The 12,564-nt window shown below is 49.1% G+C and overlaps 1 protein-coding gene across 1 annotated transcript; it reads left to right on the top strand.

Annotated features, from left to right (window-relative positions):
- Positions 1-3,956: 3,956 nt before the first annotated feature.
- On the top strand, positions 3,957-10,462 carry LOC144250367 (cytochrome P450 2A13-like). The gene is made up of 9 exons (XM_077793082.1): positions 3,957-4,145; positions 4,418-4,580; positions 5,285-5,434; positions 5,649-5,809; positions 6,843-7,019; positions 8,005-8,146; positions 8,574-8,761; positions 9,374-9,515; positions 10,060-10,462. The coding sequence occupies exons 1-9, from the start codon at positions 3,966-3,968 to the stop codon at positions 10,239-10,241; spliced, it is 1,485 nt and encodes a 494-aa protein (XP_077649208.1). The 5' UTR covers positions 3,957-3,965; the 3' UTR covers positions 10,242-10,462.
- Positions 10,463-12,564: the final 2,102 nt, after the last annotated feature.

Here is a 12,564-nt window from a genome sequence, read left to right as displayed (position 1 = left end):
TTAAAAATAAATACCTTTATTTCTTTTTATGTGGTGGTGAGGATTGAACCCGGTGCTTCACATGTACCAGGCAAGGGCTCCACCATTGAGCCACAACCCCAGCCCTCCCATCCATATCTTTTATTCTACAGATTAATAAGGTCTAATAACAACCAGCAAATAACATAGCCAATATTTATTGAGCATTTTCTGCTTTGCACTAAATGTGCATTAACTCATATGTTCCTTAACCAAACAGTCTGAGAGGCAGGTGCTGTCCCTTACCCCACAAGGCTCCATGAATTCACCTGTTCAAGGTCACTCAACAAAGACAGAAGTTAGGATTCCAACCCAGGCCTTCGCTTTGTTCTTCATAATCCATCTAGATAGGAATTCATGTGTGCAGAAAGGGAAACTCACTGGGGCAAGGGGAAGGCATTTTCCTGGGGTTCACCACTAGCTCACTCACTTGCCACTCCCAGGTGACTTCAGACATGAATCCTTTAGCACGTGGATATCAGCAAGAGCAAACACACTTGACTGACCTCTCCCCAAATCCTGCTCCCATTCGGACACTCCCATCCCTTCCCTGGACAGCTCAGGAAAGCCTGTTTGAACATTCATAACCCTTCCCTCATCCCCCGGTCAACTTCATTGAGGAACAAATTCTCCAAACACCTCCCTCCCTTCTAAAATAAAACAGGGGGTGGGTAGGGGATAGGAGAGGTCCAGGCCTGGGGCCAGCCCAAGTGCAGCTGGTAATCAGGATTAGAGGGACTGGATACTGCCGAAGTCTGGCTGGGCACAAATCACAAGCCACTCAAGAAGGAACAAACTTTATTTCCAAACTCCACCAGCACACTCCCCGGGAACTCTCCCAAACGCCACTCACGCAGCTCCTCCAGCAACACACCGCAAACCAACCAGAACTCCCACCACCGGAACTTCACCAACCAACTCAAACTCTTCAGGAATTTCCGAGAGAGCTCAACCGGAACTCAATGGGAACTCCATGAGAACTCAAAAGTCATCATCTTAACGGCTCACTGGCATCACCTCTCAACCACTTCTTCTGGCAAAAAATGCATGCGTCATCCTGACTCAGCTGTGGCCCTGAACAGGATACCTGACAAGCCCGTGCTAATTCTCTTCCTCACCTCTTCCCCCTCCAATATCAACAAACAACTTTTTTTTTTTTTCTCTCTGCTTTGTTTCCTCCCCACAGGTTCCAGAGTCCAGCAGCCTAAAAAGAGATTGAGCAAAATGTCAGTCCTGGGAGTGCCAACCTCGCCCAACACCATTTGTCCTGTGGGAGGGCAAATCTGGAAGGTACAACCACCAAGGCCTGCCCAGCACTCTGCTGGCACCCCGCTCAAGGTTTAGCTGAGGCCAATCCCAAACCCAGATAGGGCCAGTCTGAGCACCTACCTAACACAATGTCAGAATCTGCTGGGCCAAACCTCAGAGTCTCAATGGTTGGTCACCTACCCTTCCTCCCTCCTGAAGCCAACTCCATGACCATCTGGGTCTACTCTCAAAACCCTCTTGGTACCAGAAGAGGTTCTGATCTTCTTTTGTTGTTCAGTTAAATGACAACTTCTTTTCCACCCTGGTGTTTATCGGGGGCAATCTCAATGCCAACCTGATGCCTCCCCATTTAGCACCTACCAGATATTGGTATCTGAACCTGCAAGTATAATCCATGTGCCCACTGCTGATGCCAGTCTCAGCACCCACCTTCTGCCACACCTGGTCCTCATCTGGCCCCCAGGGTGGGCTGGGTCAGGCAAGGAAGAGAGAAGTGGGGAGAGTTCAAAGCCCAGTTCTATCACTTATCACCCAGGTGCCCTCAGTGAGGTGGGTGATGAGGGACCTCATTGTCAGAAAGATTTAAAGATCATGCAAACACAGACTCCATCTTCTCGGAGAACAACAAGGTCACCAAGGGTGACTGTCCTTATTGTTAAGGAAAAGTGTCAATGAGGGAAGGGCAGTAGGGCCACTCGTCCCTTCTCTGCCCCCACCCTCAGCATCACAGGGCCCACACTGGACCTGACCCAAATGTCCAGTTCCTTCTGGCTGCTGAGGATAGTCCCTGACAAACCAGGAATCATTCCTAAAAAAGACTGAATGCATCATCAAATAGGATCTTCTACATCCCAAATGTTCCCCATCCACTAAACAAAATCCAGAAAGGGGAAATGGAGAAGCAGAGCAGGTCAGGGGGAGTTTAGGGCCTTGGCCTCAGGTTTCTCATGTGATTGCTCCATGTTCATCCTGCGTCTGTCCTCGGTGCACCTTATGTGAAATGGGAAGCATGCATATTAGTAATAATAACCATAGAAATGATCCAGTAAACCCCGTGGGCTTCCCTAGGACCAAGGTGGGAACCCAGTGGGGCTGTCTGTACATGAGGACCCGGGAAACTGTCAGCATATGCCACCATGTTCTCGTTGTCATGACTTTCTCAAGGTCTGAGCAGAGTCTCTGTCCACTGTGACTGTGAGTTACTCCACTCTGGTTCTGTGCAAAGTCCCGCTGAAATGTGACTCTGGTCTTCTACCTGGTTCCCAGCCACACATGGGCCCTGGAGGAGCTAATTCTGTTTTGCCCATCCTGGCCCCACTTGAGGTTCCCATGACGAGACTGGGTGTCAAGGGCCAGCACACAGGAAAGTTAGGTCAGATTCACGGCACTGTCTTATCCCATCCCTTCTCCCTTCCCTGCATTCCCCTTCAGCTGTTCCACTGAGCTTTCTTCTGCTTTTTTATCCCATTACCCCACTATACTGGATTAGCTTCAGCAGAGAAAACATCCTACCTTTGAATTTTGGAGAGTGGCTTATTTCACTTAGCATGATAGTCTCCAGTTCCATCCAGCAAGTGCCATAAAGTCATTCTTTATGGCTGATTAATACTCCATTGTGTATATGTACCACATTTTCTTTGTGCATTCATCTATTGAAGGGCACCTAGGTTGTTTCCATAGCTTGGCCATTGTGAATTTTGCTGCTATCAACATTAATGTGGCTGAGTCATGGTAGTATGGTGATATTAAATCTTTTGGATATATACTAAGGAGTGGGATAACGGGGTCATATGGTGGTTCCATTCCTAGTTATTATGTATTATATATGAATATACCACAGTGAATCTCACCATCATGTACATTCATAAGACACTAATTAAAAAATCTATAAGGAAATACAGAAAGATTAGTAGAGTAAAGGGAAGGGAACAGTTGGAGAGGGAATGGAGATGGAAAGAGGAAGGATTGGGGACTGAACTAGAGCAGATTATATTCCATGTTTGTATAACTGTGTAAAATGAATCCTAATGTTATGGATAACTAGAAAGAACCAATGAGAGAGACAGACAGACAGACACACACACACACAGCCATCAGGTCAACAACTGGGCTCAAGTGCTCACTCCAGAATCCTGTGGGAATTCCCTCTCAGGAACTCCACTCCAAGCTCTGGGGCCTTCTCACCCCAAGCCATGCACATCTAGAACCCTTAAATCTATGTCCCTCCTCACTAAAATACCCCCAAATCCACAGCCACACATCTTGATGATTTCACTGGAATAAGATCCTTTCCTTCTGAGACCTTGAAATTTGCACCTATAGGACCCTTGTAACTCTGCAACCCCACACCCGAAGCTCAGAAGCTCTGATATGCAAATATCCCAGAGTGTTCAATTCTCAAATTTATCTACTGACCCCACATGTGTGCAATGCTTAGACCCGAGGTGCTTCCTCCTCAGGTGTAACGAATCCAGTCCAGAAGTCTACCCTGCTAATCTGCCCCCTCCTCCTTCCTTGCTGGCTGTGTTCCAAACTAGGTCTGTGCATGGTGGAGGGTGCAGTTGGAAGGAGACAAGATACAATTATGTAACCGGGACCAAAGGCCAGACATTGATCTCAGCAGTATAAAGATAGACAATCCCAGCCTTCACTACCTGTTTGTCCTACTCTCTGCCACCATGCTGGCCTCAGGGCTGCTGCTGGTGGCTTTGCTGGCCTGCCTGAGTGTAATGGTGTTGATGTCTGTCTGGAGACAGAGGAAGCTTAGGGGGAAGCTGCCTCCCGGGCCCACTCCACTGCCCTTCATCGGGAACTACCTGCAGCTGGACACGGAGCAGATGTACAACTGCCTCATGAAGGTGCCACCTTCCAGGGAGATGGGTGAAATTGGGTGGGCACAGGGACTTCCCAGTTTCATCAGGGCTTTGGGCAGAGGATTGAACCTGAGGAGCTGGAGTCCTAGGACAGGAGAATTCTGAGTGTTGGGAAGCCAGGACCTAGCCAGGAAAGACAGACCTCGAGATCATCTGAGTGTCAGACACTGGGGAAAAGACATCCCAAGCTCTGACACGGAAGGAGCTGAACCAATTCAGGGAAGGAGCCCTCTAACCACTCCCATGTCCCCCATCAGCTGAGCAAGCGCTATGGCCCCGTGTTCACCATCCACCTGGGGACTCGCCGGGTCGTGGTGTTGTGTGGCTACGATGCAGTGAAGGAAGCCCTGGTGGATCAGGCTGAGGAGTTCAGCGGGCGAGGGGAGAGTGCCGTTTTTGACTGGCTCTTCAAAGGCTATGGTAAGTGGGACAGCACCTGGTGGCCTCAGTTTCCCCAGCCTGCCCCAAGTCAGCTGCCCTTGAGGTTGTGCAGAGCCTCTGTCTGGTCTTCTCTGCGTCCCTGTTCACTGTTCCTCTCCCTGTGTTGGACTCTGGCCTGTCTTCAACCTCCCATGTCCCAGTCTGTCCCTGCTTCTCTCTACCTGTCGCCCTGTTCTCTTCTTTCCCTGGATGGATCCATCTCTTGGCTCCTCGATTTTGTCACCTCAGCTTCTGTGCTCCCCATGACTCTTTCTCTCCTTCCTTCCCCCCTTCTTCTTCATCAGCCACAACCTCACAGTGACTCTTCAAAATCCCCATCTCCACCCTCTGCTGAGAGTCTCTCCTCTCTCCAGACCTCTTCTCTTCTCTCCCTGTGTTTTGTCTCTTCCAATTGAGAAGCCTTCACACTTTATATTTCCACAATCTACTCTGTCCCTGGTGTCTCTGTATCCCCATTTTCTGCATCTGTCTTATCCACTTTTCTTTTCTCCAGATTTTTCTCCTTCCAAGTTTGGATCCATGCCTGTCTTTTTGTGCATCGCCCAGCTCAGCACCTATGGTCCCCTGGTCCCTGCCTCTCTGCACAACACTCTACCTTTTGGGATCCCTCTTAGGGGTGCTCTGTGGCCCGCTGGCCCCCTCCCTTGTTGGTGACTTCCTCCTGCTACTGCACTCACCTCTAGGTGTAGTGTTCAGCAACGGGGAGCGCGCCAAGCAGCTGAGGCGCTTCTCCATCACCACCCTGCGGGACTTCGGAGTGGGCAAGCGCGGGATCGAGGAGCGCATCCAGGAGGAGGCGGGCTTCCTCATCCAGGCGTTCCGTGACACCTGCGGTGAGCCAGGAGCCCCAGAGCAGGCCAGAAGGAAAAGGAAATCCCCGCATTGTGTCGCAGGATGGGGTCTTAGGTGGGGAAAGGGTGTGTGTGGCCCTAGTCTGTGGCATGGGGCTGGGAATGTCCTTGGCTCAGATTCTGGGACTGGCCTAAGACAGCCCCCTTGGCTCTATTCCAATCCTGGTCTATCACTCCCACCTTCTCCCCACCCCAGGCGCCTTCATAGATCCTACTTTCTACCTGAGCCGAGCAGTCTCCAATGTCATTAGCTCCATTGTCTTTGGTGACTGCTTTGACTATGAGGACAAAGAGTTCCTGTCACTGTTGCGCATGATTCAGGGAAGCTTCCAGTTCTCAGCTACCTCCACCGGGCAGGTAACTTGTTCCAGCTTGGCACCACCCCTGCCACCACAGTGGCCAACTGCAGCACCCCCACCCCCACAGGGCAACAGGTGTCCCAAACTGCCATCCCCCTCCATTCATAAAAACCAGCCCCCAGCTGCATTAAAATCCAGGACAAGTGACAAGTGTCCAATATATGGTTTCCAAGAATACCTGTATACCTCAACAGATGTCCCCAAGCAGAGCCTGCAGTAATCACAAATGCCTTCAATCAGCTGAGATGTTCCCAGCCCAATTTGCCTTCATCTCTAGCAGAGCCTCCCTACCCGACCTTTCTGAATATTTTAATACCTGGACAAATGACCACTTCAGTTCCATCCTGGGTGCCTGAATACCTGGTGCTGCAAAATCCAGGCCACCAACATCATTTCACCTCTATCATGGTGTCACACAGGTGCTCCCTACTCTGCCCACTGAATTACCTGAACACTTGAGTCAGGCACCACAACCAAGACTCCAAATATTGGGCACTGAATGTTCCCTAAACACCCAAATAAGCGTCCTCCGACACAACTCACTCACACACCTATAGGGGTCCCTCTGTGCAGCCCATTGGATACCTAAACAGGGGAATAGTCAACCCCCTCACTTTGCCACCTGAACACCACCATTTAATGTCAGAACACCTGGTTAGAAGCTCCCAATCCAGTAAGTATATGCACAGCTGTCTGCAGCTGAGGTTGCCTGAATGCCCAAACACCTAATAGATGCCCCCCCTAAAGTCCCACCTGAAAATCTCAACAAAAATGTCTCCCAACCCAACCTCACCTGAATATCTGCAACCTACATGTATGCTCCAATCATCTCCCCTAAATTCTTGGACAGTTGCCCTCCTACTTAGCCCACAGAAACACTTTATGCTGCCTTCCAGCCCCACCCAAACACTGGACACCTGGATAGCTGCCCTGAACCCGTGCCTTTCTCACCTGGAGACAGGTCCTACTCCCACTGGGTGCTGCACACTGACAGCTGTCTGGTCTTTGCTTTCTCTTTCCGCAACCGCCAGCTCTATGAGATGTTCTACTCGGTGATGAAGCACCTGCCAGGACCTCAGCAACAGGCCTTTAAGGAGCTGCAGGGCCTTGAGGACTTTGTGGCCAAGAAGGTGGAGCAGAACCAGCGCACTCTGGACCCCAACTCCCCGCGGGACTTCATTGACTCCTTTCTCATCCGCATGAAGGAGGTGCAGCCAGCAGCCAGGGTGGGGCTGTCCAAAGCCAGGAAGCAGGAAATAAGGCCAGGGAGGGCGGAAGAACAGAGGCCCAAATTAGCCTCCCTTTGCATAATCCTCATGGTCCCAATCACAATTAAACACCACTATTCCATCTGCCAAGCCCTTGTAAGCACAGAGGAACGTGTGCATTCAACTACCTCTACAGTGCTGCCATGAGCCAGGCACTATTTTGAGTGCTTACTTAGCATCTACAACAGCTCTTGAACAATGTTTTATTATGACCCCAATTTTACAAGTGAAGAGACTGCAGCCCAGAGAGTATAAGTAACTTGCCTAAGGTCACACAGCAAGGAAACAGTGGACCCTAGCTCAAAACAGTATCTCTCTGACTCTGTGGCTGGTGCTTTCAGCCACCAAACTGTCTGATGTTTTATACCCTGGTCATCAGTCACACTCATGTGGACAGGGACCTGGCTTTACTATGTGACATTGAAAGATCTCACCTCCAACTGCATGTCATTCTCTTTTCTGTGCGGCAAGGAGATGGGGATTTATGGAGTCTGATGTTCAAAGGATTAGGAAGGAGATCCTCCAAAGACTTCACGATGTTTGGGGGAAGAGATGCTGTTGCTTAAAATTCTTTGTTTCAGAAAAACTATCTCTAATGCTCCCGAATCACTCCATCTTGACATCTCTGCCCATCTTTCTCAGTCTCTCTCCACCCCTGTCTTTCTAAATACTCTATAATTGAAAATGTGACAACTGGCCTTGTCACTAAAGAATAGATAGCCATCAGGGCAAAGCACATGAGAAGAGCATTTTGGACAAAGACGGAATTTTACTCAAAAGCCTGAAACCTTGGTAGAGCCCGGCAAATCTAGCCCCCTCCTCTCACCTTAGGTCTGGACCTAAGAGAGATGGTCCAAGGAGAAATTTCAGAAGGGCCCCAAAGGGAAGACTTTGGGACTTGGCCTGAAGGCCTCTCTCCTTTCAGGAGAAAAATAACCCCAACACAGAGTTCTTCATGAATAACCTGGTGATGACCACGGTGAACCTCTTCTTTGCTGGCACCGAGACCATCAGCACGACCCTGCGCTATGGCTTCCTGATGCTCATGAAGCACCCAGAGGTGGAGGGTAAGGCTGCAGGGACAGGGGAGTGGAGGCCATAGACCCTTCGAAGTCCTTTGAGCCAGCTCCACTGACTCCACCTCTCTCAGGTCCTTGGCCAGGGGTGAGGGATATTCAGTGGGTAGGCATCAGCCAAGTAGCCATGAAAATATTGGAAGTGTGTGAACCAGTTAGCAAATTGCTCCTCTGCTAAGTCACTATGTCCCACTGCCCGCTCCCCAGGCACTCCCTGGGACCCCTGACTTGCGGATCCCATCTGGTACGATCACGTTAACAAGACCCTGCTGCTACAACGTGTGTGGCCATTGGCTGTTCTGAATGGTCTAAGGGGGTGTCAGACATAGATGCTTGCCATTCACCCAGGTTTACATGTTTGGATTGTCGTGCCTGTTCTCTAGCCACTAGGTACCTAAACACCTTCCTTTTGCCTCAGCCAAACTCCATGAGGAGATTGACCGGGTGATTGGCAGGAACCGGCAGCCCAAGTTTGAGGACCGCGCCAAGATGCCCTACACAGAGGCCGTGATCCACGAGATCCAAAGATTTGGAGACATTATTCCCATGGGCCTTTCGCGAAGGGTCATCAAGGACACCAAATTTCGGGGCTTTTTCCTCCCCAAGGTGCTGACCTCTGAGCCACTCCCTGGGACCCTAGCACCCCGTCCCCATCAATAGATTTCCAGTCCCTATCCCACACCCTCCATCAAGGAATCATGCAACTGCTGTGTGTCTTGAATCTTGCCATTCAGAGACTCCTGTGTCTCCAGTAGCCCCAGAATTTCTGTCTCAGGAGAATCAACCCTATGTCTCCCAACTTCTCTGTCTCAAAAGACACAAATCTCATTTCCCTAGACCTCCTGCCTTCAGGACAGGAACCTCATGTCCCCCACAATCCTGCCTTGAGGGACACAAATCCCATATTTCCCCCAATTCCCCCAACCTCCAGCCTTGAGAAAGATGAACCCACATCCCCCAACAACCTGTCCCAGGAGACAAAGACCCTGTGTCCCTTAACTTTACTGCTTCAGAGGGTGAAACCCCAACTCCCCCATACTTCCTGTCTCACAGGCTTTAACTTCATACCCCCCAAAGTTTCTCTCTCAGAAGAGCCCTGTTCCCACGCCTCCCATTTCTCTTGCGGTGGGGTAGCCTGACTCTCTTTTTGGTGCCTGTGAACTTTCAACACTCTCTTCTTCTAACCCATCTTATCCACCCCTCGTCCCCCTTCTTCAGGGCACAGAAGTATTCCCTATGCTGGGCTCTGTGCTGAGAGACACCAAGTTCTTCTCCAACCCTGAAGATTTCAACCCCCAGCGCTTCCTGGACGACAAGGGGCAGTTTAAGAAGAGTGACGCATTTGTGCCTTTTTCCATTGGTAAGAGACCACCGCCTGCTGCCAGGCCACAGTTCACACCACCAGGGGAAGCTCATCCCTCTCTAAGTGTAGCCTAGCATCTTTCTCCAGCTCTAAAGTCCCTCTTGAAATCTACCCTGGAGCCTACCAGCTGCAACTCCCATAACAACCAAGACCCATATATCTGCACCCAGGAAAAAGGGAAGGGATGACCAAATCTCATTTAGAGATGGGGATGATGGAGGATCAGAGTGAGTCAGAAATCCTTTTAAGGACACACAGCAACATCTTCAGATTCTTAGAGGATGACAGCAGACAGCCATATTTGAAAATATATTGGGGGGAAGGGGCACTTAAACTTCCCAGTGCTACAGGCTGGCATGGATCACCCCACCTCAAGTGCCAGGGAAATGGAGGCTCAGAGAGGATTAGAGCCCTTCCTGAAGGTCTCTCAGGTCACAGTGCTGCAGCCTCTACTCCCTGGGAGAATGCCGCAGGGATCTGGGACTTGGTGAGGCTGCAGAGAGCTGGCTTCACCACGCCCCCTCCTTCCTCTCCTTTTCAGGAAAGCGGTACTGCTTGGGAGACGGCCTGGCTAGAATGGAGCTCTTTCTCTTCCTCACCACCATCTTGCAGAACTTCTGCCTCAAGTCCCCACAGGTGCCCCAGGACATTGACTTGTCTCCTAAATACATGGGTTCTGCCACCATCCCGAGGACCTACACCATGAGCTTCCTGGCCCGCTGAGCTGGGGCCCAGCCAAGGGGGGGCAGGGTTAAGGGAAAGGGAGAGTGGAAGTAAGAGGCAAATTGGATAGAAGAGGGAGAAGAGTCAGAACAGACCAGCAGACTGCCTTTGCTGGACATTGGGCCCTGAGAGCAGGGAAACCTCACACTATGCGGTGGTGGTAGTAGCAGTCATAATAGTAATAGTAATAAAATAATAATAATAACAGCTATTATTTTGAGCAAGCATTCTTTGTCAGCTCTGTCCTAAAAGCATCTAACGATCTCCCAGCTTAATACTCAAAAGCCCATGTGAAAGGGAACAGAATTCATGCCCATTTTTAAGGTGACACGGCTGAGGCTTAGAAAGTTTAAGTCACTATGTGAACACAAAACACAGAACATAAGTGCCTAGCAAATGCTTGAAATCTGTGCCCACAGTCTTTGGAGGAGATTTTAAAATATTATCACTTCCCTGAATAAAACAACATATTGATCTACACTGCCCCCTAATTGTGCAGAACTTGAAAACCAGCGGTCATCATCTGTGTGTCTGTCAGAGAAGGCCAGTGTGGCGGGCTCAGAGTCCATCTGGGGAACTAGAATCAGGCCTCTCAATGATGTGTGTGAGGGAGATGAACTCTTTCAGGGAAGGCCAGAATTTTGGATTTGTGTACAGCCATGAGCAGGTGTGTGTTCATGCACAGATGTGTAAATGTTACAGAGCCCGGGCCTTTCAAGAAACCAAGGCCTTATGAAGAACCCCCCTTCAAACCCAATTCTTGTGATCAATTCAGAAGGATTTCAGATATGTTGCTCAGAGTGACACGAAGGAGTTTATTGAAGGGACAGGTAAAGGGAAAGGGGTCATTCTCAAGGAAGAGAGTGGCTCCTCTCAGAGAGGAGAGGGACAGCTTGCCTCTTCTGCATTCCAGTATTTTGGGGGATTCCAAAGAAGTTTCTAGAGAGTTTGGCCCAGGTTCATCCCTAGACTTTTGACTGACAGCCAGATAACATCAGACTTTCAAGTCCCCACTGCCATGGCAACTCTGTCACCTTTGCCCATGCCGATCACTTTTAATTGTACTCTTTGCCATACATTCTTACAGATTTTATGGTTAGGAGGAACTATCTTTATTCCCCAGAGTTTCAGGATCTGGTCACAAACGTTTTCGCCTTAAGGGTAACTTGGATTCCTCCTGTCAACAATATTTTGGGCCTGCATTTCTCCCACAGTTAGCAGACAGTTTGCTGAGAAATGCAACATAGCCTGTTTACTTTAGCAGGCAGGGATGCAGGTAAATTTCTTTTTGGAAAAGAAAGCACATGGGGGTCAGCACAACAGGCCGATTTGGTGGAATTATTCTCTCAACCTCGTGTTCCCTTCATTCACATGTGTCTGTTCCCTAACACAAGGATATGATTACATATTCTGCCATGGGTTTCCATAGGTGAGGTGCTCTGAGGAGTCAGTTATCAGCTGTAAGACCCATTTTCAGAATCACCTGCTTCCTGCTGTCAGATGAGGTAATGAAAATCTCCTAACAAGGAGGATCCTTGAGCAGTGTACATAATCTGAGCATTTGCATACAGGATCTCCACATTTCTTAAATGTTACACACACACACACACACACACACACACACACACACACACACACACCTCCTTTTAACAAATGAAGATTGAGATCCACCAAAGAGAAATCTGTTCATTGGACTTTGCAATTTTCCAAACAGGAAGTGATTCTCATGTTTCTCAATTTCTGTTATCTATGTCTACAACCTGGGTTCTATAAATGGTCTCTTCCTGTTCACGGAAGTGGGAATGAGAATGGACCCAAAGTCTCACACCCCTCTGTTGTTACCAACATGCTGGTCAACAACTGGCATCAGCATCAAGCCACATCCTTTCATTTGCATGTCTCCTTAAAGCACTTCTAAAATCCTTGACTCAGGGAATCCTTTTTTTTTTAAATCTTTTTTTCTTTATTAATATTTTTTTTAGTTGTTAATAGACCTTTATTTTATTTATTTATATTCAGTGCTGAGAATCAAGCCCAGGGCCTCACATGTGCTAGGGAAATGCTCTCCCACGGAGCCACAAATCCACCCCAGGGAATCTTAGAATTGTGCAGTGACAACACTGTCACATTCTAAAACTGTGGTGTCTAAAATTCAGAACCTTGGAATGACAACTACCCTGAACTTTCCCCTCAGAATCTTCGGATCACTGAGGCTTGGAACTCTTGGTGCTCACAATTTTCATAGAACTTGCCCCCCACACATTTTTGGGAAATTATTCCAAGCACCTCAGTGGGAACAAATGTTCATCCTCCAAGCTGAATG

Source organism: Urocitellus parryii, chromosome 15, assembly GCF_045843805.1.
Source record: "Urocitellus parryii isolate mUroPar1 chromosome 15, mUroPar1.hap1, whole genome shotgun sequence".
NCBI classification, from domain to species: domain Eukaryota; kingdom Metazoa; phylum Chordata; class Mammalia; order Rodentia; family Sciuridae; genus Urocitellus; species Urocitellus parryii.
Note: the sequence above shows the minus strand (reverse complement) of the source record. Positions and strands in the feature narration are given on the sequence as shown.

Excerpts from the sequence above, each read along its gene's own strand:
- LOC144250367 (XM_077793082.1), top strand. The coding sequence starts at position 3,966 with ATGCTGGCCTCAGGGCTGCTGCTGGTGGCTTTGCTGGCCTGCCTGAGT. Across the intron at positions 8,147-8,573 it reads GAAGCACCCAGAGGTGGAGG|CCAAACTCCATGAGGAGATT; the intron begins GTAAGGCTGCAG and ends CTTTTGCCTCAG. Across the intron at positions 8,762-9,373 it reads GGGGCTTTTTCCTCCCCAAG|GGCACAGAAGTATTCCCTAT; the intron begins GTGCTGACCTCT and ends CCCCTTCTTCAG.